This window comes from Oncorhynchus kisutch, linkage group LG2, assembly GCF_002021735.2.
Source record: "Oncorhynchus kisutch isolate 150728-3 linkage group LG2, Okis_V2, whole genome shotgun sequence".
NCBI classification, from domain to species: domain Eukaryota; kingdom Metazoa; phylum Chordata; class Actinopteri; order Salmoniformes; family Salmonidae; genus Oncorhynchus; species Oncorhynchus kisutch.
The window spans coordinates 42,222,881-42,249,548 of NC_034175.2; the positions used below are offsets into that span (position 1 = coordinate 42,222,881).

Sequence of the window (26,668 nt, forward strand, 5' to 3'; positions counted from 1 at the left end):
GCGGGTTTCTTCTTTTTTCTCATTTTATTCAACAGTTACAGCGCACCTGTAAAAATGATAGCTTAGATGTGCTAGTGCCTTTGGAATTTTGGTATACACTATGTATGCAAAATGCATCATACTGGCTATATTTCTGTATTTAGAAAGTTATACATCTTGAAAACTTGATTGCTGACAAGCTAAATATGTTGGGACTATATCAACAATGGATAATGAAACAAATGTTGTTCAATGTTTGAGCACAGTAAGGGTTATGATTGTATTTCTGCTCACCAATGTTATTGTCACAAGAGGGAGTTCTCTCCATGCTGTCTCGTGCCTGGATGTCTCTGGTGTTACTGGAGTCGAGCCCCAGTGCAGGGTCTTCCACCGAGGGACACCCCTGGATGGCTGGCCCCAGGGACCTCTGCTCCTCCTTCCCTGAGTGTTTCAGGTCAACTGAAGCTCTCTTTAGTCCTGAGTAGGACTCCCTCTCCGAGTTGTTTTCCGTTTCCTTGTTGCTTCCTCCTGTGGAATTGTAATCAACACGAGTCAGTGGAACACACCCGTGCTTCTAGTGCCACGGAAAGAATGCACTGAACTGTTCTGGGACTTGGTGCTTGGTGAAAAATAACAATAAAACAAATGCATGCACAAAAGGAAGAGCTCGTTTCGGAGAATGTATATGGAACCCACCTTTAGTTGGATGTGGTGTGAAGGAGATTCTTCTTGCGCTCTTTGTGCTCTTAACATCTTCTGGATCGGAATCACTAGCGTGTGAATACGCAGCCTGTGTAGATGGAAACATCAACACGTACAATCACTGAAACGGTATTCTAAATGGCACCTTATTCCCTTTTATAGTGCACTTCTTTTGACCAGGGCCCAGAACTCTGGTGAAAGTAGTGCTCTAAATAGGGAATAGTGTGCCATTTGAGATGCACACTGCGCCCGTCTCGCAAATGTAATATAATATTATGTACAACTTTTGACCAGGGGCCAGGGCTATGGTCAAGGTAGTGCTCTAAATAAGAAATAGGGTGCCATTTGAGATGCACTTTAGGCCCATCTCCTAAATGTAATGTAATATTATATAATGAATATTGTATAATCTGCTACAGCAACATATTATAGCAGTGGCCATGAGCATAGTTAAAGGCCCAGTGCTGTCAGACACTTGATTGTCCTGTGTTTTATATACACTCACCGGCTATTTTATTAGGTGCACCCATTTAGGGTCGGACCCCCCTTTGCCACCAGAACAGCCTGAATTCTTTGAGGAAGTCTACAAGGTGAAGGAAACATTCCACAAGGATGTTGGTGCATGCTGACGCGATGGCATCATGCAGTTGCTGCAGATTGGATGGAGGTACATCATGCTGAGAACAGCCTGTTCCATCTCATCCCAAAGATGCTCTATTGGGTTGAGGTCTGCGCAGGCCACTCAAACAAACAGAACTCGCTATCATGTTCCAAGCATGTTCCACTCCTCAATTGTCCAGTGTGTGTTTAATCTTGTGCCCACTGGAGGCGTTTCTTCTTGTTATTAGCTGATAGAAGTGGAACCCGGTGTGGTCGTCTGGTGCAATAGCCCATCTGTGACAAGGATCAACGAGTTGTGCGTTCTGAGATGCTGTTCTGCACACCACCGTTGTACTGTGCCATTATTTGTCTGTTCGTGACCCACCTGTTCGCTTGCACGATTCTCGTCATTCTCCTTTGACCCCCCCCCCACAGGGACTGCCACTGACTGGATGTTTTTTGTTTATGGCACCACTATCTGTAAACCCTGGACACTGCTGTGTGTGAAAAACCCAGGTAGCCCGCCTGACACCGGCGATCATACCACACTCAAAGTTGCTTAGGTCACTAATTTTGTCCATTCTAATTTTCAATTGAACAGTAACTGAATGCCTTGAGGCCTGTCTGCCTGTTTTATATAGCAAGCCAAAGCCACCTGATTGACTGTCTGTAGGAGCGATCCATTTATGTGAATGGGGGTGGTGTACCTAATAAACTGGTAGGTATTTCCACACTATGAGGTTTGAATAATACTGTGAAATTGTGAAAAGGATGATAATGCCAAGTGCTGTTGAAAAGACTGTCTGATATCTCAACCTGTTTTGGTGGGATGGAGTATTTACATACCTGCCTAGTGACATCACCAGGTGGTAAATTAGTTAATAGACCAATAAGAAAGAGTTCCAAACCTCTCTGCCAATAACAAATAATTTTTCGTTTCCCCCTCCCTACTCAGACCATTCACAAACAGTCCTAGCAAAAAAATTATAATATCTTTGCTAAGAAGCTATTTTTGTTTATTTTTGTCCATTTTTAATTGAAAACAAACACTGTGAGCTAGTTAATTGTTACCCAGAAGTTATTCAAAATTGAGATAAAGAACAGCTGCATTGGACCTTTAAGGAATGCTAAGTAAAGTCAGTGTCGATGACCTTTTCGAATACTTTAGAATACAGGGAGTGGTTTTGAAATAGTATTACTGATTTACCAGGATTATATTTAAGTGATAATGCCCTCGAAGCCAGTGTTTGGCCGGCAAACTGTGCCAATATATCCCCCAAACACCGGCTTCGAGGGCGTTATCACATTTATACAACGGGTTGCCAAACATATTCAAATAATGATTTACATACACTATCATTCAAAAGTTTGGGGTCACTTAGAAATGTCCTTGTTTTTTATTAAAGAAAAGCTAATTTATTTGTCTATTAAAATAACATCAAATTGATCAGAAATATAGTGTAGACGTTGTTAATATTGTAAATAACCATTGTAGCTGGAAGCAGATTTTTTTAATGGAATGTCTACATAGGCGTACAGAGGCCCATTATCAGCAACCATCACTCCTGTGTTCCAATGGCACATTCTGTTAGTTAATCCAAGTTTATCATTTTAAAAGACTAATTGATCATTAGAAAGTCCTTTTGCAATTATGTTAGCACAGCTGAAAACTTTTGTACAGATTAAATAAGCAATAAAACTTCTTTAGACTAGTTGAGTATCTGGAGCATCAGCATTTGTAGGTTCGATTACAGGCTCAAAATGGCCAGAAACAAAGAACTTTCTTCTGAAACTCGTTAGTCTAATTTTGTTCTGAGAAATGAAGGCTATTCCATGCGAGAAATTGCCAAGAAACTGAAGATCTCGCACAACCCTGTGTACTACTCCCTTCACAGAACCGTGTAAACTGGCTCTAACCAAGTATATATTTTCAGAGTTTCAATGAGTTGTAAAAATGTCTCAGAGAACTCTGCTGAATTCCCTCAGTTGAAGGTCAGCTAAGTTAACCTAGGCTACTTAACGTTACTCGCTCTGTATTTTAAGTTGTTATAGTCTTATCAGGTACAAGCATATACTTATTATTAATAATTTCTCAAATATTTATTAGCTAATCATTCAGTCAAATACGCTATGCTACAGACATTGAAGTTGTCTTTGAGTGTTAAGGGAACTGGGTCCACGAAATTGTTATTATATTTTTCAATCTTGAAATACAAGGGTGAATGTTATTAATCAGTGACTGAAATTTTGCGCTACGTGATATTCACTTCTGAACTTGGAGACTTGGAGAGCGCTCAAAGTGTTGTAGAGCGCCCCTCTGAATAACAGGGCGTGGTTTTGGCATAACTGCGTTGGGAAAAAGAAAGACGACGTCAGGACACTGTTGTTCAGAAGAGCTAGTCAACAACTAACTTAACACAATCACTTCCAAATGAAGCTGGAAAGACTGCAAACTAGCTGCACTTTGTTTCATTTTACCTTAAAATGACCTACCATAAAATTTAAATGTCTTTGTATACAGTGCAATCGGAAAGTATTCAGACCCTTGGACTTTTCCCACATTTTGTTACGTAACAGCCTTATTCCAAAATTGATTTAAAAAAAAATCCTCATCAATCTACACACAATACGCCATAATGACAAAACAAAGGCAGGTTGTTAGAAATTTTAGCAAATGTATTAAAGATTTCTTTTAAACTGAAATATCTTATTTACATAAATATTTCAAACCCTTTTCTATGAGACTCAAAATTGAGCTCAGGTGCATCCTTTTTCCATTGATCATCCTTGAGATGTTTCTACAACTTGATTGGAGTCCACCTGTAGTTAAGATCAATTGATTGGACATGATTTGGAAATGCACACACCTGTCTATATAGGGTCCTATAGTTGACAGAGCATGTCAGAGCAAAAACCAAGCCATGAGATAGAAGGAATTGTCTGTAGAGCTCCTGGACAAGATTGTGTCGAAGCACAGATCTGGGGAAGGGTACCAAAACATTTCTGAAGCATTGAAGGTCCCCAAGAACACAGTGGCCTCCATCATTCTTAAATGGAAGAAGTTTTGAACCATCAAGACCCTTCCTAGAGATGGCTGCCCGGCCAAACTGCTCAATTGGGGGAGAATGGCCTTAGTCAGGGAGGGTCACTCTGACAGAGGTCCAGAGTTTCTCTGTGGAGATAGGAGAACCGGCCAGAAGGACAACAATCTCTGCAGCACTCCACTAATCAGGCCTTATTGGTAGAGTGGCATGACAGAAGCCACTCCTCAGTAAATGGCACAAGACAGCCTGTTTGGAGTTTGCCAAAAGGCACTCAGACCATGAGAAACAAGATGCTCTGGTCTGATGAAACCAAGATTTAACTCTTTGGCCTGAATGCCAAGCGTCATGTCTGGAGAGAAACCTGGCACCATCCCTACGGTGAAGCAAAGTGGTGGCAGCATCATGCTGCGGGGATGTTTTTCAGCGGCAGGGACTGGGAGACTAGTCAGGATCTAGAGAAAGATGAACGGAGCAAAGTACAGAGAGATGATGGAAACCTGCTCCAGAGTGCTCAGGACCTCAGACTGGGGCAATGGTTCACCTTCCAACAGGACAACAACCCTAAGCACACAGCCAAGACAACGCATGTCCTTGAGAGGCTCAGTCAGAATGTCCTTGAGTGGCTCAGTCAGAGTGATTGAACATCTCAGGAGAGACCTAAAAATAGCTGTGAAGCGACAGTCCACATCCAATCTGACAGAGCTTGATGGAATCTGCAGAGATGAATGGGACGAACTCCCCAAATACAGGTGTGCCTAGCTTGTAGCGTCATACCCAAGAAAACTCTAGGCTGTAATCGCTGCCTAAGGTGCTTCAACAAAGTACTGAGTAAAGGGTCTGAATAGTAATGTAAATGTGATATCTGTTTTTTCTAAATTTGCAAACATTTCTTTAAAACTATTCATTATGGGGTATTGTGTGACGATTGATGAGGGGGAAAAAACTATATAATACATTTTAGAATAAGGCTGTAACGTAACAAAATGTGGAAAAAGTTAAGGTCATAAAAATTATGTCAGCTGATTCATGATAACGACTGGCTGAGAAACGTTGCCTGCCTGTCTGTCTCGTTCCGACACCTTCATTACTATGGGACAGCTGGAGATCGAATCTGAATATTGAAACAATGTTGCAAATGTTGGACAGACAGCAAGGTTTATACAAATCTCCGCTGTTGAAAACTAAATGTTATTCTAAAGAAAATGTGAGATAATGTCTAGATGGTTTTTATAGTGGAGATCAAGTTTATAAAGTGCCCGGCTGGGTTGATGAGACAGTGGATTGCGCAGTCAGATGGAACAGAGTAAATTTTAACATCATAGATTTAGCCGGTGGTAACTTGTGGAAGAGACACTGGCTGGAATGTGGTTTTAACCAATCAGCATTCAGGATTAGACCCACCAGTTATATGAAATATTTTATCTTAGACAATCTCATATGGCAAGTCTTATTTTTTTCTGTTATTGTCAGGACTTCATTGTTAGAATATGATACAGCATAAGATGCATCCCAAATGGCACCCTGTTCCATATACTCTATAGTACACTACTTTTGACCAGAGCCCTATGAGCCTTGCTCACTAAAAGGAGTTCACTATAAAGGGAATATTGTACCATTTGGGACACTACCCATGTTTACTGACCATACAGTTTTGACAGAGAACCCAATAGGCTTGTGTTAGGGCCATCTGATGTAAATGTACCTTGCCATTCTCGTCTCTGAGGTCGAATGTCAGCTCCAGACTTTTCCGGAAAAAATCTGCGAACTCAGGGTACATGTCAAGCACCTCCAAGAGATCTTCCCTCTGGATCGTGTGCAGGTCACAGTAACTCAGGGCTCTGACGTCCGCATTGGACTTCCCAGGCTTGGAGTACAGATGAATCATTTCCCCAAAGATGTCATTCTTCCCTGGTGAGTAGAGAGCGAGAGAGTAGATTGGGTTAAGTTCTTAGAGAGAATTATCAGAATACTCTAGCCATCAGGAGATCTGGTTTGAGTCTCTCAGTAAATATAAGATGATCATAAACTCGTCTCTTTTTCAGGACCCTGTCTTTCAAAGATAATTAGTCAAAATCCAAATAACTCCACAGATCTTCATTGTAAAGGGTTTAAACACTGTTTCTCATGCTTGTTCAATGAACCATAAACAATTAATGAACATGCACCTGTGGAACGATCATTAAGACACTAACAGCTTACAGATGGTAGGCAATTGAGGTCAGTTATGAAAACTTAGGACACTAAAGAGACCTTTCTACTGACTCAAAAACACCAAAAGAAAGATTCCCAGGGCCCCCGCTTATCTGCGTGAACGTGCCTTAGGACGTGCAGATGTGGCCAGGGCAATAAATTGTAATGTCCGCACTGTGAGACGCCTAAGACAGTGCTACAGGGAGACAGGACGGACAGCTGATCGTCCTCGCAGTGGCAGACCACGTGTAACAACACCTGCAACAGGATCTGTATATCTGAACATCACACCTGCGGGACAGGTACTGAATGGCAACAACAATTGCCCGAGTTACACCAGGAATGCACAATCCCTCCATCAGTGCTCAGACTGTCCGCAATAGGCTGAGAGAGGCTGGACTGAGGGCTTGAAGGCCTGTTGAAGTAAGGCAGGTCCTCACCACCGGCAACAATGTCATCAATGGGCACAAACCCACCGTCGCTGGACGAGACAGGACTGGCAAAAAGTGCTCTTCACTGACGAGTCGCAGTTTTGTCTCACCAGGAGTGATGGTCGGATTCGCGTTTATCGTAGAAGGAATGGGCGTTACACTAAGGCCTGTACTCTGGAGCAGGATCGATTTGGAGGTGGAGGGTTCGTCATGGTCTGGGGCGGTGTGTCACAGCATCATCGGACAGAGCTTGTTGTTATTGCAGGCAATCTCATCGCTGTGCGTTACAGGGAAGACATACTCCTCCTTCATGTGGTACCCTTCCTGCAGGCTCATCCTGACATGACCCTCCAGCATGACAATGCCACCAGCTATACTGCTCATTCTGTGCATGATTTCCTGCAAGACAGGAATGTCAGCGTTCTGCCATGGCCAGCGAAGAGCCCGGATTTCAATCCCATTGAGCATGTCTGGGACATGTTGGATAGGAGGGTGAGGGCTAGGGCCATTCCCCCCAGAAATGTCTGGGAACTTGCAGATGCCTTGGTGGAAGAGTGGGGTAACATCTCACAGCAAGACCTGGAAAATCTGGTGCAGTCCATGAGGAGGAAATGCACGGCAGTACTTAATGCAGCTGGTGATACAGATACAGACTTTTGATTTTGACCCCCTCTTTGTTCAGGGAGACATTATTCAATTTCTGTTAGTCACATGTTCAGTTCATGTCTCAGTTCTTGTTATGTTCATACAAATATTTATACATGTTAAGTTTGCTGAAAATAAATGCAGTTGACAGTGAGAGGACGTTTCCTTTTTTGCCGCGTTTATATTCTCAGAAGATTAGGAGAACGGCTCTGTCTGTCTGCGTGTAACACAGGAGACTGCTGAGGAAAGGGCGGCTCATAATGAAGACTCTAATGGAGCATAGGGAATGGTATCAAACACATGGAAACCATGGAAACCATGTGTTTGATACCATTCCACTTAAGGTGCCACCCACCTCCTGTGGAGTGTAGACTAATGCACTCGACTGGTGTGGAGAAGGACGGCCTGTCTGGGTTTGCCTTTGAGGATATGAAAAGTATGGTGCCTATTTTCTTTCTGTCTCTATATGCGTTGTCAACTCAAGGTCTGTACATCAGTGGTCTTGATCCATGATTTAAACAAAGTAATACAGTATACAGTATATCCGATAGAAACAAATTTGATGTGATGAGCACCGTTTGAGTTAGTGATCAACATACTTTGCTTGTTCAACTACAAAAAGGAATCGATTGTTGTGATAATGAGATGCAATGTATTTGTTAAATTTGGAATTACTCTTGTATAATGAATTATATTATGCTCTTTACAAACGTGAGAGACCAGTTTGTCAGCTCTCAGCGGGTGGCGTGTATACAGAGTGTATATTTTAAAGGGCATCTTAAGCCACTCGTCATCGGGCTTAAGGCGGCCTTTCAGTGGTGCCAGGTCTTAGTAAATGTCAACCCATGTGCAGCATTTTGTGTGAATGAGATGCAATAGGTTGGACTGCTGTGTGGCTTTAAGTGACCTATGAGGAGTGGCCTCCAGCCTCAGTGTTCCACCTCAGCAGGGACCAGATACTTCCCTAACACATGACTGCAGCACAGCAGAATGGCTCAGAGTAGAGGCCCACACTCAGCTCTCACACCAAGGCTTTGTATCATGATTACAATAGAACACTTGCTTACAATAGAACACTAGCCTACTACAAACAATTCACATGTTTTTGGTTCTCAAAAGCATCCATTAAGCCTATACATACAAATGGATTTCTCTGTGATATATTAATAAAGTATGTTTTGTTATCAAATACGCTGATCTACAGTACGAGATTTGCATATTCAACACCTGAATGTATTTTATACTAGTTACTACTAGTCTTATCTGGTTAGGATTTCCCAGCTAGCACAATGGATCTGGACCGATTCCGTGCGAGAGTCGGGGCACTTGGGCTGAGAGTCAGACTCGGGCCGCCTCAGGCAGTATTACTTATGGCTAGGATGCGGAGATTGAGCTCGGGCCGATTCCGGTGTGAGTTATCTGGCCCAAATGGGGCTCGGGCCGATTGTGGCTACTTGGGGCTCGGGCCGATTCGGGCTACTCTCTACTCTCTGGCAGATGATTACACAGGCTGCTTTATCTAACATTTAATTATTTATTTATTTTCCCATATTTTCTCATTGTTTTTGTGATAAAAAAATTGAATTAACATTTCATTTAAATTCTTTAAGAGTCCTGTTTAAGTAGTATTTTAGTATTTGGAAACTTTGTGCAAGGCAATTGACAAGCATTAAAAACCTTGTGCATGGAGCCTCCCGAGTGGCGCAGCGGTCTAAGACACTGCATTGCCGTACAAACTGCGTTGCTGCAAATGCTAGTTCGATACCCATGAAGCGAAGCACAAATGACCCAGCAATTGGCCCAGAGTTAGGAGAGGGTTTGGCCAGCCGGGATGTCCTTGTCTCATCATGCTGTAGTGACTCCTGTGGCGGGCCGGGCGCATGCACACTAAAATATTCACCAGGTATACTTTCTCCGACAAAACATTTTTTCGGGGTAGATAGGTATTATTTAATATTTAAAATAACTAAATGACTAAATGTGCATTGGGCCGCTTCTGGGGCTGGTAAGATGCCGGCAAAGTAGGCTGAATTCCGGTAGACGGAAACTGCCCAATGTACTTGGGGCGATTCTGGGCAGTCATTCATTTTGTATCCGGGCCGAGACCTACACCCGATTCCAGGCTGATTCAATCAGTTCCGCCACCCCGGGAAGAGGGCCGCTTCTGGGCCGATTCCTCATTGCTAGCTGGGTTTCCTTCTCACATTTAGACAAGAACAGTGACTAGAGAAATTAAGTGGTGCCAGTTCCTAAAGGAAACCTGAATGCCCTGGTACCAACTAGAGGCTAGTATCAATCACGTCTATCTTATTGGGTGGGTATTTCATCTTTACGGTTCTGCTGCCGTTTGCAGCTACTGCTACTATGTGATGGCTTCTTGCTTTGCCCCAGCTTTCATGCACTAGTACTGACTTCACCTTCTGGATGATGACGGGGTGAACAGGCCCTGGCTCGGGTGGTTATTGTCCTTAATTATCTTTTTGGCCTTCCTGAGACATCAGGTACTGTAGGTGTCTTGGAGGGCAGGCATTGTGCCCCCAGTGATGCGTTGGGCAGACAGCACCACCCTCTGAAGAGCCATGTGGTTGTGGGTGTTGCAGTTGCCGTACCAGGCGGTGATACAGCCTGACAGGATACTCTCAATTGTTCATCTATAAAACTTTGTGAGGGTCTTAGGGGCTAAGCCGAATTTCTTCAGCTTCCTGAGGTTGAAGAGGCGCTGTTGTCTGTGTGGGTGGGTGGACCATTTCAAATCGTCAATGATGTGTATGCCGAGGAACTTGAAGCTTTTCACCTTCTCCACTGGTGTCCCGTCGATGCGGATGGGGGTGTGCTGTCCTGAAGTCCACAATCAGCTCCTTCGTTTTGTTGACATTGAGGGAGAGGTTATATTCCTGGCACCACTCCACCAAAGCCTTTACCTCCTCCCTATAGGCTGTGTCGTCATTGTTGGTAATCAGGCCTATGACTGTTGTGTCGTCTGTAAACTTGATGAGTTGGAGGCTTGCGTGGCCATGCAGTTATGGGTGAACAGTGAGGGAACTGAGCACACACCCTTGTGGGCCACTATGTTGAGGATCAGCGTAGTGGAGGTGTTGTTTCCTACCTTCACCATCTGGTGGCGACCCGTCAGGAAGTCCAGGTCCCAGTTGCACAGAGCGGGGTTAACAGCCTTACGAGGGTTAACACGCTTAAACGTCTTACTCACGTCGGTCACAGAGAAGGAGAGCCCACAGTCCTTGGTAGCGGGTCACATCGGTGGCACTGTGTTATCTTCAAAGTGGGCGAAGAAGGTGTTTAGCTTGTACGGGAGCAAGACGTCGGGGTCCGCGATGTGGCTGGTTTCCCTTTTGTAATCCATGATTGCCTTTAAACCTTGCCACATACGTCTCGTGTCTGAGCCATTGAATTGTGACTCCACTTTGTCTCTGTACTGACGTTTTGCCTATTTGATTCTCTTACAGTCACCTAGCCGTGGTTAAAAACGTTCAGTTTTGCGCAAATGCTGCCATCTATCCATGGTTTTTGGTTTGGGTAGATTGGGTAGTCACAGTGGGAACCACATCCCCTATACACTTCCTGATGAACTCAGTCACCGTGTCCGTGTACACGTCAATGTTATTCTCATAGGCAACCCTGAACATGTCCCAGTCCGCGTGATCAAAACACGCGGACTGGGACATGTTGAAGCATGGATTTCGATTGTTCAGACCAGCGTTGAATAGACCTTAGCATGGGTACTTCCTGTTTTAGTTTCTGCCTATATGAAGGGGGGAGCAGAATGGAGTTGTGATCTGATTTGCCAGAGGGAGAGCGGGGGAGGGCCTTGTAGCCATCCTGGAAGGGAGAGTAACAATGTTTGAGAGTTTTTGAAGCGAGAGTACTACAGGCAATGTGTTGATAGAACTTCGGTAGCATTTTCATAAAATGTGTTTTGTTAAAATCCCCAGGTACAATAAATGCGGCCACAGGATATGTGGTTTCCAGTTTGCACAATCGTGGTATCGGCTTGAGGGGGAATATGTACGGCTCTGACTATAACCGAAGAGAATTCTCTTGGGGGGGTAATACGGACGGCATTTGATTTGAAGGCATTATAGGTTGGTTGAACAAAAGGACTTGAGTTCCTGTACGTTATCACAATCACACCATGAGTAGTTGATCATGAAACATACATCACCACCTTTCTTCCTCCAAGAGTTCTTTATTCCTGCCTGCACAACGTACTGAGAACCCAGCTGGCTGTATGGACAGGGACAGTATATTCGGAGAGAGCCATGATTCCGTGAAACAGAGTATGTTACAGTTCCTGATCTACTTTATTGTCCAGAGACTGAACATTAGCCAGTAGTATACTGGGGTGGATGGTGTGCACACCTCCTAAGTCAGCCTAGAAGTCCACTCCGAATACCTCTTCTCCACCGGCGGCGTCTTGGAGAAGCCTCAGGGATAAGTTCAATTGCCCTTGGGGGTACGAACAAAGGATCCAATTCCGGAAAGTCGTATTTCTGGTCGTAATGCTGGTGAGTTACTGTCGCTCTGTTATCCAAAAGTTATTTCCGGCTGTATTTAATAAAACAAAAAACATTCTGGGCTAATAATGTAAGAAATAACAGACAAAAAAAACGAAATACAGAAAAATACAGTTGATTAGGAACTAGAAGATGAGCTGCCATGTCTCTCGGCATCATCTATCATGGTGATTCGATAGTATTTCAGTCTATATGCATACGTTTATCGTTTAGTGCAGCATCAATATTGATTTTCGTTTCACTGCACATCGCGCAGCGCATGAGAACACTGGAATTACGCATACTGTCACTGATGGCTATATTTACGGGTCATGCCAGTCACATTAGTAGTGACTTGCGCCGGCAGTCTCACCTTAAATGTTGTACAAGTCATTATGACTATGGAACCGTATTCCCCTACACAGTTTAAGATAGAACGCATTCAACTTTTATTAATTTGCAGAATATTCTGGATTATTGCACTTATATAGCTACACTCCTGCTGGTTTCTGCTCTTAGCAATCTGAGTATCTATGTTCATGGTAGCATATTTGTTGCATGAGTCACACTATTAGCATACATTTACAGTATAATTTCAGTCAACGTAGTTATATTTGATTCTTATTTGCAGCAGTAGATTGACACTTTTTATTAGCATGTCTTATGTGTTATGGATTTTAAATAGCTGGTCCTCCCTGTCAATCCATCTTGCATTCTAGTAGTATTATTCTTATTCTATCATGTTATTGTATTGTATGCTATTTTAGCGATCACTTCATTCTAGGCATCATGTATTAGTAGTTGTATTTATAATTTTTTTGCATTTTATTATTTTCATGTCTTACATACTAGTTATATTATGTGTTGAGGCTGTAACTCGTAATGCTGTGGTGAATGCTTGCACATTCAGGTGTTAGCTGGAATTCTTTGCTTCATTTTCCACACACAGTATGGCATGGCTGCCAATATTGCATATTGTGCTGGTTAGGCTCTGTATACATCACCTAGGTGGATGTCGTGTTATTCATGCATGGCTGTATGTTCTGTATTATCTGCACATAGTGTTATGGCATGGTGGCTATTGTTGCAAGAGCACACAGTGAGGTTGTTGTTACTTAGAAGGCAACCCTAGCTATTCCTTCCACAGCATCTGCTGAAGCATTGCAGTACGATGGCACATCATTTTAGGATAGTAGTGTCGGGTTCACCAAGGGGTCGGGAAAAGGGTTGTACCAAAATGTTTGATGTATTAGAATAACTGATTATGCTTATGTTTTATTAATAGAAGGGGAGGGGTTATAAGACCGCATGTGTAGGGTCCAGATTAACAATATATATATTCATTATATAGTTTTAGAATTGTTCCACAGCTGTTTGCTCTTTCTCTCACTCTCTTTTAAAGAAGACCCCTCTTAGAAATGTGTGACTGAGACAGAACTCTGCAGGGGAGTGTGGGAGATAAGAGACATTCCACAATAAATCAACTTTGGGGAGTGGACATTTATTGCCTAGCTTTTAGATAACACTGAAACTCTATGTTTGTATAGCTATAGATGCAGGGTTTTGGTAGAAAGGTAATGACGTAGTCAGTGACATCACTAAGGCGGGACTTCGGTTTAATAAAACAACTGGAGACCTTTTGTTTGATGCAGAACATACTCAGAAACATGCGTGCTATGTTCCTGATTGTCAACGTCTGTCTGCAATTGCATTAATAAAGGTTCTTGAATGATTTAACTAAAGACTAAGATAAATTCTACCAATGAACCAATGATTTACAAAGACGTAATGAACAAACCCTAACAGTAGTAAGCAAGTTCATGTGCGTTATCATGCATGCTTGTACGTAACGCTTGTACAGCCATCTTATACCCGGATGCCGCTCACTAAGCGTGACTCATATCTACCGAATTGTGCTTGTCCAAATGTGTGGGTGCTACATGAACTGTTTATCAGTCAGTTATTGTGATATCTTGTGCTACTCGAATGCCGTTAGTCCGTCGTCAGCTAAGCTTACTGGGTATTTTCCTCACTAGTAAATATTCACAGGAGTACAAGCTCATTTTAAATGGATACTTCTGCCTAAACCTAACCTTTCTTCCTCAGGTTTGAAATGATCACCTTGGTCCTTAGTATGTAAGCTGACGTGTATAGCTGTGCGGTGACGAATCAAAGCTTGCTATAGTTTCAGCATGTTGGATGGGCTGTTGATACTAGCATTACCTAGCATGTGGTGGGCTTGCTAAACACCCATATGGCGATCAGTGTTGACGATCAAGCATTCATGGTCCCTTATGGGAAGCTCTGTTAGAGCTTATTCAGACACTCTTATATGCAGGCATATCTAGTCATTTACAGTGCATTCGGAAAGTATTCAGACCCCTCGACCCATTTTGTTACGTTACAGCCTTATTCTAAAATGTATTAAATAAAATATGTTCCTCATCAATCTACACACAATACTCCATAATGACGAAGCGAAAACCGCTACATTTCTTTAGAAAATATACTACAAATTAAAAACACAAATACCTTATTTACATAAGTAATGCAGACCCTTTGCTATGAGACTCGAAATTGAGCTCAGGTGCATCCTGTTTCCATTGATCATCCTTGAGATGTTCCTACAACTTGATTGGAGTCCACCTGTGATAAATTCAATTGATTGGACATGATTTGGAAAGACAAACACCTTTCTATCAGTTGTCAGAGCAAAAACCAAGCCATGTCTGAAAGAATTGTCTGTAGAGATCTGAGACAGGATTGTGACGAGGCAAAGTTCTTGGGAAGGGTACAGCATTGAAGGTCCCCAAAAACACAATGGCCTCAATCATTCCATTCTTCAATGGAAGAAGTTTGGAACCACCAAGACTCTTCCGAGAGCTGGCCGCCTGGCCAAACTGAGCATTTGAGGCCAGACGGAAGCCACTCCTCAGTAAAAGGCAAATGACAGCCCATTTGGAGTTTGCCAAAAGGCATACATACATGAGAAACAAGATTCTTTGGTCTGATGAATCCAAGATTGAACTCTTTGGCCTGAATGCCAAGCGTCACGTCTGGAGGAAACCAAGAACCGATCATCACCTGGCCAATACCATCCCTATGGTGAAGCATGGTGGTGGCAGCATCACACTGTGGGGATGTTTTTCAGTGGCAGGGACTGGGAGACTAGCCAGGATCGAGGCAAAGATGAACGGAACAAAGTACAGAGAGATCCTTGATGAAAACCTGTTCCAGAGTGCTCAGGACCTCAGAATGGGGCGAAGGTTCACCTTCCAACAGGACAACGACCCTAAGCACACAGTAAAGGCAATGCATGAGTGCCTTCAGGCCAAGTCTCTGAATGTCCTTGAGTGGCCCAGTCAGAGCCCGTACTTGAACCTGATCTAACATCTCTGGAGAGACCTGAAAATATCTGTGCAGCTACGCTCCCCATCCAACCTGACAGAGCTTGAGTGGATCTGCAGAGAAGAATGGGAGACCTCCCCCAAATACAGGTGTGCCAAGCTTGTATCATCATACTCAAGAAGACTTGAGATTGTAATCACTGCCAAAGGTGCTTTAACAAAGTACAGAGTAAAGGGTCTAAATACTTATGTAAATGTAATTTATTGTTAATTTTTATTTTAAAAACTATTTTTTCTTTGTCATTATGGGGTATTGTGTGAATATTGATTAGGGGACAAAAACAATTTAATCATTTTTAGAATAAGGCTCTAATGTAACAAAATTTGGAAAAAGTGAAGGGGTCTGAATACTTTCCGAATGAACTATATTGGGTCTATTTCTTTCGTTATCAGGTTAGACATTAGACATTAGCCTTTAGTTCAAGTAGACTATTTTTAGGTCTAGGTTTTCATTATCAGGTCACTCTCACTGTGCACACTGTGCCTGCTGCAGATGCATAAGCTACTGCTGAGCAATTTCAGTAGGACATTAGGCTATTTAGACAAAGTGGATACTTAGCTTAGTTGTGGTTTTCGGGGTTTGTTAATTATACTGTATGTTTTATGCCATGTGATGGTATGTCATGCCTGAGCTGTGGCTCTCTGCAGCAGTCTACTGTATGTTCTTCTCTCTGTACAATGTCTTATGTTACATAAACACGTATGCCTTTTCTATTCCAATTTCAGGATGGCAAATGTGCCTTATCATGCTCCAATAGCAGGGATTCTGTTCAATTTGGGTGTCAGGACCCTTCAGCGTGCCGGCTGCTCAAGAATCCATCTGTCTGCCTACTCTCCATGGCCTAAGGAAAAGCAACAAACGTATATCAGAATACAGTATCTCTCTTCTCTCAGTAGCACAAGTTTGAGTTCACGTTAAGGCAACAGTGTTGGGTTTACATTACACTTTCCCAGAGGTCTGAATGAACAAAGTGTTCCTTCCCTTTAATTGATTTCGTAAGATCTGTTTGCATTATGGACTGTCAAATTTGGAACATTGTCATCATCACCAGAACTAAGACCACTTTGTCCTCTCTTTCATGTTATGCTGCCTGCATGCTGAGCTTGGGCAGCACCTGGCAAACCTCTGTTCAACATTGATGCTGGTAATCAGTGACAAGATACTGGAACTCATCACGGCTCTGGTTCCTTCGTCAGAGCTGAGGGCTCGGTCTGAGCTATTGTCGCCCAATTCTGAATCGGCGCTGCTACTGTTTCTCAATTGATCCTGGCTTCACTCTGATCCTCTGCTACTACAACGTTAAAATTGATGTATTCTGAGATTGCGAAACCTACCTGAGTTGTTGCAGTATTGCTATATGATCATGATTGTCAGCCCGTGCATAAGTAGAATATCCTCATACACCAAGATGAGAGCTCTCTCTGCCTCCTGGGCTTCAAAAGAGCAATCTTCAGGCAATGCGAAAGGTTACCCTCAATGGATTCACATTAAGGGAAGGGTGTTCTGGTTCATACAATGATATTATTAGAGGCAGTCGTCTTATGGATTTCTACAGGATTGTTTTACGGTTGGGGAATACACTTTGCACAAATTTTTCTTTAATCATTGCATTAACCCACGATTTTCCGATTTAATTATGGACACTCACATTCCCAAACGAATAGGAAGGGTAAAGGCATGCCATTTGTCACTGCTCAAACTAACACTGGTTTCTGTCCTTTATTCCATGTTACGCCACCCGCAGTAGCGACCACTGGCCACGCTGGGCGATCAATTATTCATCACTGATGTGAGATATTGGTTTACATCATGGCTCTGTCTCCTCTGCAAACGTTGATATGCAGAAAATTTTAATTTAGCATCAGTGCTGCTTCCATGACTTCTCTCTGTCCCTGCGTCCACACTGACGACTATGGGACGTGGTCCTGTGCTTCCTATGAATGCTATATTAGATTACAACGCCAGGGAGATTTTGGATGCCAAAAATTAATCTGCGATTTCCATGTTTTACATAATTTGCCGTGTCGGTGTTCGGCCCAGTCAATAGCATTGCTTTGGTGGTTATCGTAATAAAGTTCAGTGGATATTAGCACAGGTGGTTGGCTGGGTGCTTAATACTTAGGATGTATTGTAGTAGATATCTCACTTCGGCCATAGATTAGGCTACTCATATAGTTCAGTGTTGGCACCTGTCGGTGCTTCTTTAGGGCGGCTGGGTTCAAACGGCTAAGTGGCAGGGTAGGCAGATGGTCACATGTGCCAAGATTGACGCTCATCTTGCCTCAAGCGAGGGTACCTGGCGATACGTCACAAGAGATACATCAGAGTTATACGTGGCTCAGTATGCACGTATGATTAACAATCTATTTAAGATTAATTTGCGTGATATGATTCCTTTAGGGGGTCCTTCGATGATAATATTTTCAACGGCGCTTCTGCCATAGCTACACATAAGCGTCTGGCGTAAAGTTCTGCAGTTTTGGGGGATTGGGATAGTTTACCGCATCCACTGCCCGTAGGCTATATCTTATAATGGATGCTTTGCTCCGGCAGTGAGTTATCCTGAAGGAGTAGAGCCTATATTGCGAAATCTTGCGTTATTCATTGCTGAACAAATGGTTAAACATTTTTCAACGTGGCGTTTTCTTTCTGAAATTAAGCGGAGCCGGTTCAGAAAGGAAACCCGAGTGCCCCGCCTCACTACCAATTAGAGGCTAGTATTAATCACTTCTACCTTATTGGGTGGGTATATAAGCTTTACGGGTCTGCTCTCTCAATCTGCTGCTGCATGCTGCTTACCGCTACTCTGGCCTGGCTTCCTGCTCCCATCAGCAACCCAGCCTCCACCTGTTAGGTTATGTGTTCATGCAAGGTGGGATTGGTAGAGCTTGCACTGTTGAACAAACGGTTAAACATATCTCTATGCAGAGTTTTCTTTCTGAAGTCGGGTAGGCTTCTATTCCCAAGGTCCTGTCTGTTAAGGCGTTAGGACTGTTCATCAGACAGGGTGGAGGCTCTGACATTTCCGTGAAGCGGTTCCGTGTGAGACTGTTTTGCGATATCAAAGAGCACAGGGAAATGGCTGTCGCTGCTCTTTTAATGGCTGCAAATCTTAAAATGCTCTGCCCCGAGCATGGTAAGATTTTTCCGGCCACTAAGGAGAACCATTATGTAATTTTGTCATTTGTGTGAACTACCCCTTAAGCCTAGCTATATGCTTCTGTTCTGTGTTCCTTCACTTTTGTAGCTATTAAACTAGCATTACACTGTGCTCTTCGAAGTTGCCAAACAGTCTCACACAGTGGCACTTAATATAAATGTCAGAGCCTCCATCATGTCTGATGAACAGTCCTAATGCCTTAACAGACAGGACCTTAGGAATGGAAGCCTTTCTAACTTATCTAGTCACGGTTCTTGTCTAAATGTGAGAAGTAAAATCATAACCAGGTAAGACAACTGGTATAAAATACATTCAGGTGTTTAAGCTTACGAGGAGAATGTTACGATTCCGGGTAGCCTAGACAGAACACATTGTTCCAGTCAGTTGTTGGATTTGAACAAGAGGTCTGCTGCAGTGGATCAGTGTTTGAAAAACCGCCCATCTTTCCTTTGGGAGGTGACACTGTGTATCCCTGCCTGAGCTGACATCTAGCGCAACATATCTGCAAATATCATACGAGCACGAAGACCCTACATGGTCTAGGACGGAATCATTCGAATCAATAATTCAAATCAACCCATCCAGCAAACATGCAACAAAAAAAAATGTCCGCTTTAATTGTATAAACACAGAAGAAATTAATTTTAATATTAATGCTCATGCCAGAGTAAGTGCTCCTGAAACCATTGTTAGAAAAATGTCTCACCAACCACAGTTCTCCACTTGGTTGGGTCCTTTCAATACTGCCCTGACAGTACAGTAAGTAGCAATGTGTCTTGTCATGCCTCAAAAAGCTACCAATAAGCATTAGCATGTTTTCCAATCAGCATGTATAAGAGCCTGGAGTTTTTACTGCTCAGATCACATGGTCATGAAAAACTCTTAGCCTTAAAGGAAAACTCCACCCAAAAACTATCTTTTGGTGTTTTTTTCATTGTCCTGTTGTTGATATAGTTCCAAAATGTTTTGCATGTGAGCAATTACGTTTCAAAAATGTTCAAAATACAGAAATACTATGATGCATTTTGTATGATGTGATGCTGCGTTTTGCATCATATGATGCTAAATGCAATATACCCGATGTGATGCTAAATGTATCTTACCGTCTGTATTTCTGTATTTTGAAAGTTGATTGCTCACATGCAAAACAAATACAAAAAGATTGTTTTGGGGTGGAATTTTCCATTAACAACTAGTATATTATTTGTGCCAGGAGTTTCACTTGACCATATGGCGACAGGTAGCCTAGTGGTTAGAGCATGGGGCCAGTAACCGAAAGGTTGCTGGATCGAATCCCTTAAGTGACAAAGTGAAAATATGTTGTTCTACCCCTGAACAAGGCTGTTAACCCACTGTTCCCTGGTAGGCTGTCATTGTAATTAATATACTTTTCTTAACTGACTTACCTGGTTAAATTTAAAAATAAAACAAATATGATCTGACCAGGAAAAAAACACCCATTTCTATTTATAGTTCAACTGCATTTACCCAGAATGGCCACCACAATGTCATCCTTCAAGATCTCTATGGAGCCCCGAGACAGGAAGTAAAGTGCGGTGAGGACGTCTCCAGAGTGGACCAGGGTGTCCCCTGGGGGGGCGTGGGTGGTCTGGAAGCGCATGGCCAGGGCTCTCAGGCAGCCCTTGGTAGCTCCATGGAAGGCCTTGCAGCTCTCCAACAGATCCTGGTTGAGGTGGAGGCAGATATCTGCCTGAAGACACTCAGGGAATCCTTTTAACACCTACAGTATGTGTGGAGAAATTGAACAATTATAGGATGCAGCCAACGTGGATCACCTCTTGAGTCAACCAATTGGGTTTTATATATTTGTTTTCATAGTTATGATCACCCTTCTCAAATGGTTACGGTATCTCAAAAGTGTTTTAATCTCCTGGAATTTAAAGTAGGCTACCTGTAGTGACAAAAACAATAAAAGGATATACTTACCTTTACAATACATAGGAAAGAACCTAGGTTAAACTATTCCTCTGTTGGCCCACATGTAAATTACTATGATAATGAAGTGTTTCAGTGATGTAAAGTGATGCAAATGTAACTACTGTATACACTCACACAGACTGTTCAGACCTTTTTTCACAATGAAAGATACTGTACGTTTTTAGAAACAGGAAGTACCGATGACGCGCTCAATACGGAAGTGGTCCGATGAAGCGGATGCTAAGCTACCAGCCTGTTTCACTAGCACAGACTGGAATATGTTCCAGGATTCATCCGATGGCATCGAGGAGTTTACAAGATCAGTCACTGGCATAATTAATAAGTGTATTAACGAAGTCGTCTCTACAGTGACTGTACGTACATATCCCAACCAGAAGCCATGGATTACAGTCAACGTCTGCACTTAGCTAAAGGCTAGAGCCGCCGCTTTCAAGGAGCGGGACACTAATCCAGACTCTTATAAGAAATCATGCTACGCCCTCCGACAAACCATCAAACAGGCAACACGTCAATACAGGACTAAGATTGAATCCTACTACACTAGCTCTGACACTCATTGGATGTGGCAAGGCTTGTAAACTATCACAGAGTACAAAGGAAAACCCAGCCGCGAGCTGCCCAGTGATGCAAGCCTACTAGACGAGCTAAATGCCTATGCTTACTATGCTCGCTTTGAGGCTAGCAACACTGAACCATGTATGAGAGAACCAGCTATTCTGGATGATCACACTCTCCATAGCCAATGTAAGTAAGACATTTTAAACAGATTACCAGGATATGTACTTGGAGCATGCGCTGACCTGCTGCCAAGTGTCTTCACAGACATTTTCAACCTCTCACTGATCCAGTCTGTAATACCTACATGTTTCAAGCAGACCCCCAAAGTCCCTGTGCCCAAGAACGCCAAGGTAACATGTCTAAATGACTATCGCCCCGTATAACTCACATCTGTAGCCATGAAATGCTTTGAAAGGCTTGTCATGTTTCACATCAACACCATTATACCAGACACCCTGGACCCACTCCAATTTGCATTTCCAAAGATCCGGTTACAGCTGGATCAGCTCTACATAGCTCTGTCTCCCTCAGAGAGGGGGGGGGGGGGGTTGATGTGGAGGTTTTATGACACCTCACGTCAATCGTAAATTGTAATGCAGCAGGCCAACTCCTTTTGGTTTCTAGTTTGGGTGATTGAAATGTCTTTGTGTCTTATGAAGAGTTTGCTGCCCAAAACTACAACAAAAAACAAAAGGACACTGGGACAATATATTTCAACAGCCGAATGTTGGGAATGATGAGAGATGGAATATGGAAAATGAATGTTTATTTTGTGATGTCTTTCTAATCCTTTTTATGACATTAGAAAATAAACATTGTAACTTTAAGAGCTTTCACACTGTACATATCAGGTTTACATCTAAATATTGTAAACAATTCTATGATAAAAAAAACATGAGAATACTGTTGTGAAAATAGCAATGTGATTTTAGCCTTCTAAATGAGAATTGTGTTTCATGCAAACTTGGGCATGGCTACTGACTGGGCCCAAGTGATCTCAGAGTTCGTGTCAACATGAGGGAACACCCTCCAAGACCAGAGTGCTTAAAAGGACTCACTAATCAAATCAAATCCAATTTATTTATATAGCCCTTCGTACATCAGCTGATATCTCAAAGTGCTGTACAGAATGAAATGTATATTAGACCAGAGAACGTGAGGTCATGGCCCACACGTTGAAATGGTTAAAACTACAAGACCAGACAGCGTGGAGTGGTGGCTACACGGCTGAAAATGGTAAGACCCTCAAACTCTAAACGAGTGAAGAAGTTAAAGACTGGACCAAACATTCACAGTCTGCATCTGTGTGTGTAAAGTAGTCTAGGATATTTGACTGAAGATGAGAGGGAAGAACAGATCCCTCTCACCACCTGAGTTATCTATTCTAATGAACACTCCAAGACAGAAAAAGCCTACAACTAAGAAGGACATTGTGACCTCTAGTGGACAACCAGAGACTTACATCGAACCACTTCCCATAGACGGATCGAGTGGTTTCGACAGGGAAATATAATCTACTCGTAAACATATATTGCATTTCTAATCCGAATGAGCAGTTGTTAGGGTGCTAAATATTCTGGTTACGGTGAGTGTTGTTTCCAAATGTATGTACATATATGTACATACCCCTCTCTTTCCATTGTGTAACCAAACGGTCATGCTTTTGCTAGTCCACTAGGGACCTGTTTTCATTCTTTTATGTATGCAATCAATAACCTGTGCTGTGTGTGTTTACATATTCTGTGTAATGATTTAGTTAGTCAGTAAATAAATAATTAAGCCAATTTGTGTATCGCTGATCCAATACTTAGGTTAGGGTTTGTGCAGATATCCAAAAATGAGACTGATGAGGTAATAATTCATAATTGACTCTTATTGATGTAAGAGATATTTATATAATCTTTAGAGTTTAAGTTGGGAGATAGTACCTCTGTAAACAACTGCTCCCGTGGTGCCCCAAATTCCTAATGAGTTAATTGTTACATGATTAATTTAATGTAGTAATAAATAAATGTAGTAGGTAATTAATTGATTAATAGCAGTCATTACATTAATAATGTCACGAAACTCTATTTCCCTCCACACTGCCCTAATCCACGCGGACAAGAGGGACACCTATGTGAGAACGGTGTTCACTGAATACCTGTATATCCCTCCAAGCTCATCTCTACGCTAAGGACCCTAGGACTGAGAGTGGGCAACAACACATCTTCCACGCTGAGCCTCAACACAGGGCCCCTCAAGGGTACGTGCTTGGTGGCCGGGCATGACTCCTACACCATCATCAAGTTTGCCGATGACACAACAGTGGTAGGCTTGATCACCCAAAACGATAAGACAGCCTGTAGGGATCCTTAATCCCTGCAGCAATGTTCTAACATCTAGTGGAAAGCCTTCCCAGAAGAGGGAGACTGTTATAGCAGCAAAGGGGGGACCAACTCCATATTAACACATTGACTCTGTACTCTGTACCGGAACCCCCTTCATATAGCCTGGCTACTGTTATTTTATTGTTGCTCCTTATATTTCTATAAAAAAAATTTTTAAACTACATTGTTGGTTAAGGGTTGTAAGTAAGCATTTCAATGTAAGGTCTACTGTACATCTGTTGTTCTCGGCACATGTGACAAATAGAATTTGATTTGATTTTGGAATAAGATGTTCGACGAGCATGTGTCCACATACTTTTGGTCTTGCAGTGTAGTTAGTCCGGGTAAATATTTGGTAAGCTACTTAACTATCTGCATTGACCCTTATTGCACACCATTTTTTGACTCATCACATAATGCTGCTGCTACTGTCACTTAATTACAGTATATGTACATATCTACCTCAATTACCTCGTACCCCTGCACATCGACTCGGTACTGGTACCCCGTGTATATCGCCAAGATATCGTTAGTCATTATGTATTTATTATTATGTGTTTTACTTTTCTGCTATTTCTCTATTTTCTTACTCTGCTTTGTTGGGAAGGGGCCATAAGTAAGCATTTCACTCTTCCTCTACAGCTGTTGTTTACGAAGCATGGTGACGAATAAAATTGTATTTGATTTCAAAAGAAGAAAACACTACTATATCCTTTCAGCAAGCTCATGCAGCCACATGCAAGCCAACCTGTGCCATAATGCCCTTAGCCTCAGCGCAAGGCACTCTTGTAATGAGAATCCGGCATGCATGTGGAAGCTCAGTGTTGGCACACAGAACACAGGAGATGGTATGGAAACTGAAACACTTCACTCAAAAACTGAAAAGAAAAGTGGTGATGATGACGATGACAATGGTCGTGGTTTATGGTGTTGCTAATTTGTCTTCTGTCGACACATGATGGGCTATTATGAGATGTTTTGAGAGCCAAATATTATAATATGTTTTGAAAGCCAAAAGAAAAATGTCAAGCAATTAAGCGAAAATGGAAATAGTTACAGTGCATACTTTCACATAATATGTATATAATATAATAATATATACCTCCTGCTCTTACCAGCGTAGATGTTATTCCAATCGAAAAGCAGAAATAAAAAATAAAAACATTTTTTTTTAAAAGCATTTTGCACGAGGATCACATTGGCAAGAAAGAGGATTTGACTATGTTGGTATGCTGATTTGAGGTTCTGTTCTGTTTACCGTGTTCATGTCGATGCCGTTTGTGTAGGTCCAGGAGTGTTGGAAGTACTCCTCCAGTCTCTGCTTTAGTGGGTTGGGGATCTGATGGAAGCGGATGAACTCTCGAACCCGGAGCATCTGGGTGTGGTATCTTGCTGTGCCAGAGTACAGCCGCTGGATGATGGCTGAGACATTACCGAAGATGCTGGCATACATGAGGGCTGAACAACACAGACATATATAAAGGCAGGGGTACAATTATTTTGTGTTTTCATAATATGCATTGATTTGTACAATCAATCTCGTCAATTTAAGGACAAAAGTTACACAATGAATAGTTCAGACTCACAGCCGATCAGCATGACACAGATAGAGAAGATCTTTTCTGAGTTGGTATTTGGGGAGACATTCCCAAAGCCCACGCTGGTTAGACTGCTGAACGTGAAGTAAAGTGCGGTGACATATTTGTCCTTGATGGAGGGCCCAGAACTAGGGTCACTGTAGTTATACCTCTTGCCAATGGAGACCCCCAGATTGTCGAGCCAACCAATGTTGTGCTCCAGGTAAGGCTTCTCCACATTGCCAATGGCGTACCATATGCAGGCTAGCCAGTGAGCAATAAGTGCAAAGATGCACATGAGTAGCATTAGCACAGCAGCTCCATACTCAGAGTAACGATCCAGTTTCCTGGCCACACGCACCAATCGCAGCAGTCGGGCTGTCTTTAACAGGCCAATCAGAGTGGTAGTCTAAAGAGACAAAACATACAGTGCATATTTAACAAGCACTCCAAGAGACATGACCAGACACTGTGAAATATGTTCCACCTTTAACCAAAGAAATACTGAGTGTAGAAAACATTAAGAACACCTTGTCTTTCCATGACATAGATAGACCAGGTAAATCCAGGTGAAAGCTATGGTCCCTTATTGATGTCACTTATTAAATCCACTTCAGTCCGTGTAGATGAAGGGGAGGAGACAGGTTAAAGAATGATTTTTTAAGCCTTGAGACAATTGACACATGGATGGGGAAGACAAAATATGTGCCTTTGAACAGGGTATGGTAGTAGGTGCCAGGCGCACCGGTTTGTGTCAAGAACTGCAATGCTGCTGGGTTTTCATGCTCAACCGTTTCCCATATGTATCAAGAATGCACCACCCAATGACATCCAACCAACTTTATACAACTGTGGGAAGCATTGGAGTCAACATGGGCCAGCATCCCTGTGGAACGCTTTCGACACCTTGTAGAGGTGGGGTGCCACTCAATATTAGAAAGGTGTTCCTAGTGTTTGGTATACTCAATGAATTTACTGCATTTGATTTATATGCAAAGTGTGCACTAACTTACAGTATATTAATATCACACAGCTGCATTAAAATATACTTCAGTTCGACAGATGTTTTACCAAAGTTAGCTTACACCTCTGCTTTAAAAAAGGCTGGAAAAAGAGTCAAATTCACTATTTCAACAGTAATGAGCTTTCTCAGCACTCCTCTCAACAGTATAATTCAAAGACTTAATCTTGGCGACTTTCAATGTAATGACTCTCTGGTCAAGGACGAATTAACACGGAGCTGTGATACAAGCAGCCGGCAGATAAATCCTGCTTTATTGAAGTCTGGGTGGGAGGAAGGTAACACAATGAATGATACCTAGGGAGGTTGCTGCTTGCTCTCTCATCAGCAATGGATACACTTACACCATCGTCCTCTTTAGGGAGATAATTTATTTACTTGACAATTAATATGCCCCTGGCTGCCATTCATTATTTTTAAAGGGTCCGTAATTGATAACACTGACAGTGGTTCTAATGTACAGTGGGGTGCATAATTATTGGCACCCTTAAAGTGGAAATGACAGCATTTTCAC

The 26,668-nt window shown here is 42.4% G+C and overlaps 1 protein-coding gene across 1 annotated transcript in view; it reads right to left on the bottom strand.

Annotated features, from left to right (window-relative positions):
- Positions 1 to 26,668, bottom strand: part of LOC109904192 (potassium voltage-gated channel subfamily H member 7-like) — a 95,764-nt gene that overhangs the window by 15,259 nt on the left and 53,837 nt on the right. Inside the window, exons 7-13 of the mRNA XM_031802086.1 lie at positions 25,143 to 25,542; positions 24,815 to 25,014; positions 24,659 to 24,661; positions 20,159 to 20,411; positions 6,028 to 6,233; positions 676 to 769; positions 274 to 507 (exon numbers count right to left, since the gene is read on the bottom strand). Of these exons, the coding sequence (XP_031657946.1) occupies positions 274 to 507; positions 676 to 769; positions 6,028 to 6,233; positions 20,159 to 20,411; positions 24,659 to 24,661; positions 24,815 to 25,014; positions 25,143 to 25,542 (1,390 nt within the window). The remainder of the gene's footprint in view (positions 1 to 273; positions 508 to 675; positions 770 to 6,027; positions 6,234 to 20,158; positions 20,412 to 24,658; positions 24,662 to 24,814; positions 25,015 to 25,142; positions 25,543 to 26,668) is intronic.